The sequence below is a fragment of the Cydia fagiglandana genome, chromosome 6 (assembly GCF_963556715.1).
Source record: "Cydia fagiglandana chromosome 6, ilCydFagi1.1, whole genome shotgun sequence".
NCBI lineage: Eukaryota > Metazoa > Arthropoda > Insecta > Lepidoptera > Tortricidae > Cydia > Cydia fagiglandana.
The window spans coordinates 1938883-1944441 of record NC_085937.1 but is presented as its reverse complement, the minus strand read 5'-3'; the positions used below and the strand labels follow the sequence as shown (position 1 = coordinate 1944441).

The 5559-nt window shown below is 40.1% G+C and overlaps 2 protein-coding genes and 1 long non-coding RNA gene across 12 annotated transcripts in view; 2 read left to right on the top strand and 1 right to left on the bottom strand.

Annotated features, from left to right (window-relative positions):
* Positions 1–5559, top strand: part of LOC134664917 (disintegrin and metalloproteinase domain-containing protein 11) — a 733539-nt gene that overhangs the window by 61652 nt on the left and 666328 nt on the right. The gene's annotated exons all lie outside the window — the stretch shown is intronic.
* The window catches only part of LOC134664935 (uncharacterized), a 91745-nt gene that overhangs the window by 46645 nt on the left and 39541 nt on the right, over positions 1–5559 (bottom strand). The gene's annotated exons all lie outside the window — the stretch shown is intronic.
* LOC134665548 (uncharacterized) lies at positions 4241–5458 on the top strand. Its single transcript, XM_063522526.1, has one exon. It carries the CDS (start codon positions 4414–4416, stop codon positions 5245–5247), a length of 834 nt encoding a protein of 277 aa, XP_063378596.1. The 5' UTR covers positions 4241–4413; the 3' UTR covers positions 5248–5458.

The following is a 5559-nucleotide window of genomic DNA, read 5'->3' as shown; positions in this document are numbered from 1 at the left end:
AGGGAAGTATACTATAGTAGTACCAATAAAAGTCTGCAGCGGAATTGATAGCCCACGCAGCTTAAGTGTTATTTATACGTCATAATTTTATAGAAGTTTGACGTTTAAAATAACACTTGCACTGCGTGGGCTATCAAAATCGCTGCAGACTTTTTACGGTCTGACTATACGTCGTAATCGTCTATACAAAAAGAGAAAACGTTTTTCCACTTCTAAATACGAGAAACTTCCATTCTCCATGATTTTTAGTATGGTATTGATACAATGAAAAACTAGGTTTATGGGTTTTCTTTTTTCGCTACTCTGGAGATATTTAGAAAAATTATAATAGCTGACATCGTGCCCAGTTTTTGCAAATATTCTCCCATAAAGGAGTTTTCTCATAAAGTCATAAAGGATTCTCCTTACCTCTACCCTCCATGTTCACGGCTACCATCAGTATATGTAACATTTCTTTCTGTGCATCTCACTTGCACTAATATGCGAGAGCGAGATGCATAGATAGTAAATTACGTAGACGTGAGAAAATGTGTCAATTTTCTTATTTAGTTCTATAAGTGAGTCCTAGAGGCGCTGTATAAAACTCCGATATAACTCTTGCTCTGTTTTTTAGTATACTTAGAAAGGGACAGCATCGTTTGGAGTGGAGTGAAGTCAGGTACATAAGACCGTAAAGAAACGTAAAACGTGACTCACGGCACGTTTATTCACCGAGTGTAAGTGAAAAATACTCTGCCAACTGATGGTAGAGCTACTGGACTCGTCGTAAAAAAAATAACGTAATTCTTGTATTTGTTGCATATCCAATTTGTACACCCGTATTATTATTCCGAAACAAGGTAACATGCACTTTTTCAAAGCCTAAAGGCGGGATTCCACTAGTGTGCGGCACTATACGGCACAAGCATTCGTACTGAATATGCTTGTGCCGAAAACACACAGAGTCACAGCGCCGTACACTGGTGAAATTCCGCTTTATTCGTTGCCGCAATATCCCAATTTATACTAGCAATGTTTTATCTTTTATCCCCGCAAGACATTAACCTTTTTTTCTCGAACGCCTTAAACTCCATAAAGTATGAACCTCGCCACTTAATGACACAAGTTTTTCTATTTAGAACTTAGGCATCGCCCTCTGTTAACTAATTCGCGAAACATTTTCATCGCCCATGTGACGCTAGTGTATCTTGAGCTCTAGCTCGGTAATAATTTCAAGTAATAACAGATTACTCGTAAATTGGTTTTCCTAACGGGACTTAGAGGAAATAGTGTTGGTAGATACCAGTCTTTCGGTTCCTCGATTTTAAATAAGACCTAAGTCAGTTTGTGGTTTTAACACAAAAAAGCTTTTTTTCTGTTAACTATAAAATACATAAAGTCGGTGCTCTACATTTTGTACTTAGATGTAAAGGTCATTCGAAGCTATACTAACTTTGATATTAATCGAATTTAAACTGTCATGAGACATAACATTATAATAATTCCGTTCATTCATTTTAATTATTGATGGGTAAATAATCTGTCGTGAGACATACTAACATTAAAATAATTCCGTTCATTCACTCATTCATTTTAATTATTGAAGGGTAAATAATCACAGTAGCACGGCCGTCGAGAACGCTGCTCGCACTGTTAAGGTAAGCGTCGGCAAGAGGCTGCCGCGACCCGGCAGCGGCTTCCCGGCAGTCGCCGCCCGGTCGCGCCTATCCGAATGCTACGGCCTGGCCACGACATTGGTCTAAGGCGATCGGCGGCGGCGACCGGCGGTAAGTCGCAAAAACAATAACCCGGCGACGCATAATGCATGCCACGAGCCTTGTCGCCGAGCGGCAACGCGCGCGGCGTGCACCGGGCGACCGGCGGCGGCGGCGAGCGGGGAGGGGCGCGACTCGAACATTTGTATCCGGCAGCGCGGGCGATGCCACGACTTTGGAGCGGCGCGACCGGCCTAGGCGGCGAGACGAACGAGCGGTGCGATACGGAACAAAACATTTTGTTTTTTTTTCGAGCGACACGGAGACGGAAGGGTTTATTATTGAAATTTTAAATGTACTTTCGCGTATTTAAGTATGTTGTGACGTCTCCACACTTATTTTTGTGTAAGCACTCGTTTTTTTGGGTGCTTTATATATACAATATATAAAATACTAAACTAGATGTAAATAAATTTGTCGTACTGTATTTAGCCCATGCACCCATTGACAAACAATGAAATATATTCTAGGCACTTTTGAATAAAAAACATGATTTTAAATACGACTTTGTCCCAGCCGCTCCTAGTCGCTGCCGCCGCTACTGAAAGTACGTGGCATGCCTGGCGGTCGCTCGCGTTTGCCGCACCGCCAGCCGCCCCGCCAGTCGCCTTAGACCAATGTCGTGGCCAGGCCGTTACGGCGGCGCCGCCCAGCTGTCACGTTCGGCGGCGGCGGTCGGTCGCGGCTGCCGGGCTGCGGCAGCGTCTTGCCGAATGCTATCTTTAGAGTTTGAGAAAGAACACCTAGGCTCTCCGAAACATGTCGCACGATTGACTAAAAATACGTGTCAAAACCGTAAAATTTTGTTATTAACCTTGATATTCGCGAAAAACCGATTTCTGTGCACTTTGATTTTAAATAACTCCCGGAGCACGCGTGTGAAATTAACGTAAATTAAATAGAGAAGACCCGTAATGATTCTCACATGATAGCTCCATCTTGTTTGTTTGCGCATAGAAATTGATTGAAAAATACGCTTCAGCACAAAATCGAAATAAGTAATAAATATTTATACGGAGTCCTTTGAGCGGCGTTCTAGTATTGCCACAGAAATAAATACATACAGTGTAGATATCTGACCTTAAAAATATGAATAGATGTGTATTTGTGCGGGGTTAAGCGCTGGTGGCCTAGCGGTAAGAGCGTGCGACTTTCAATCCGGAGGTCGCGGGTTCAAACCCCGGCTCGTACCAATGAGTTTTTCGGAACTTATGTACGAAATTTCATTTCATATTTGCCAGTCGCTTTTCGGTGAAGGAAAACATCGTGAGGAAACCGGACTAATCCCCCAATAAGGCCTAGTTTCCCCTCTGGGTTGGAAGGTCAGATGGCAGTCGCTTTCATAAAAACTAGTGCCTACGTCAAATCATGGGATTAGTTGTCAAGCGGACCCCAGGCTCCCATGAGCCGTGGCAAAATGCCGGGAAAACGCCAGGAAGAAGAGTGTATTTGTGCGGGGTACAAAAATGACTAATATGGCTAAATAGGCATATGCGAGTTTTAATTATAGGATATGAATTTTATCTGGTTAAGATATGGACCAGATCTGTCAGTGTCAATACTTATGTTTTTGCTTGAAGATGGGTCAATAATGTAATAAAATTGATTTAACGTACTTCTATTATTCGTATGTATAGAAAAAAATGATAATACAATAATTTGGTAGGTATAGAATCTGTGTGGAAACAGAAGAGTCGTAGAATGTAAGGGTTCCTTTTTATTCCACCACTCTTCTCTTTCCGCACAGACCACAAAAGAAATATATTAAGAATAGTTCTTTAACTAGGTTAAGTATTTATCAGACTGATATTTGATCGTCCCGTTATTTAAGTAATTAACACACTCGCAAACTTGATAATGACCTTTGACCGATATTACTAGCAAATATAATTAACTAATCTATTGCCATCCCAACCGATAAGAAACCATGCTTTAATTTTAAAAAGTCTCAACTCGAATAATCTGCATTCGAATTTCAACAGTACATTATAACTAATACGGCTCAAATTAAAAAATATACTAATTTTCAAATCAGTAATCGTATTACGTATGTAGTGATTTGAACACGCTCATTGACTCCGATAATGTATGAATTATATTTCAGTAGCTCGTATCTTGGTTCATGGTGTAATGTAAAAAGTGACCTTGTTTGGAAGACTATAGAGTTCACATTTAGATGCAATGGGGAAGGAGAGATTTGCAGTTTGGGAAGAATAAGTATTTTAATAGGTTAATCTCTAAAGAATGTGTTGATTAGCACCGATGTTATTATGTAAGATTTGTGATGTGTTTACCAAACCCCAAAATATATATTCGTAACAATATTAGAAACTATACAACAAAATAGGTACGTTAAATATTTTCAATCAAATTAATTAGCTTAAGTCCCATAAATGATTTGAATGAAAATATTAAAGCCCCTTGAATCTTAAAGGGCACAACAATTATAAGCCGTAACCGTACCTTTCTAACCATGTATAATATAATACCTATATAATTTATCATCAATATTTTACTCGCACTATTTTTCCCAGCATCACTTTCATGTTATCTCTTATCAGAGACTTAAAAAGTCTTATCGTGTTCGCACAATACGGCCATGTCAGTCGAGATAACGCATCGGCGCCGATAACTCGATAACAGTCAGTGTACTACCACTATGACCACCGTAGCTGTCGTGGTCGCCGCCGATAGCAACCTCGGTTACCAAGTCCTCAAAAAACTAACAAAAACATACAAAGGAAAAATATACTTCACTACAGAAGACGAATCCATCGGCTACAATATACTTCGCACCTTAGAGAAAAATGCGAAGAATCTACACTACTATCGTATGGACATAACGTATACGAAAAGTATTATCAACTTCAGACACTACATACAAGATCAAGACGAAAGGATAGATCTTCTGATCAACAACACGGATTATGTACAAACTGAGAAGAAGTTGTCCCATGCTGAGAAAGTGAGAAGAACGCTTAGTGTGAATTTTTATGGATACATCAATTTCGGGAAGCTCATATATCCTTTGTTAGTTGAAAATGCGAAAGTGGTAAATGTGTCGGGACCAGCTGGTCTGTTAGCGACGATCGAGAATGAAGCGATTAGAAAAAGGATTAGTGATACAAATCTGACGGAAGATGAGCTAGTAGCTATTATTCAAGATTATGAAGAGGCGTGTAGAAGAGGCATCGAGAAAACTGAAGGCTGGGGTTTAAGCGTGCAAGCTGTCAGTAAGGTAGCTCTAAATGCTGTCACTTTCTTGCAGCATAGAGAATGGAGTAGTAAAGGAATCGTGATCAACTGTGTCAATCCTGGCAGTCTCAAAAGTAAAGACGAACGAAAATCAAGCAAAGTTTTCCAAGACGGCGCCAAGGCAATTTTATATCTAGCTCTAGAAGCGCCTCTATCAATAAAGGGCAATTTTGTGTGGAGCAATTACTCAGTTATAGAGTGGAACTGCGACCCTTACGTTGAAGTGACAACAGTTTGAACAGAGAACGGTTAAACCAGTGTTATAACAATATTCCCAGTTATCGGATTTGGTCACAGAAATTTTGCAGTTTGCGGCGAAATAGCTTCGTGCGTGCTATTCCGAGATGATCCCAATTTATACATTTCAGTGTTGCAATGGTACTGAAGTATGCGAGCCACGTTTCCTCGTCTATGATAACATGTGAATAAACTAAAAACAATAAACCGAAGCCGGTGCCTCAATTTACCTTCATTAAATTTTAGAATACTTACACAGTGGGTGTACTAAATTGTGTTTTACCGCTGACCTTTTCTATGGCAAATATTAGTG

Bases quoted from the DNA above. Each gene is read 5' to 3' on its own strand.
- LOC134665548 (XM_063522526.1), top strand. From the start codon at position 4,414: ATGACCACCGTAGCTGTCGTGGTCGCCGCCGATAGCAACCTCGGTTAC.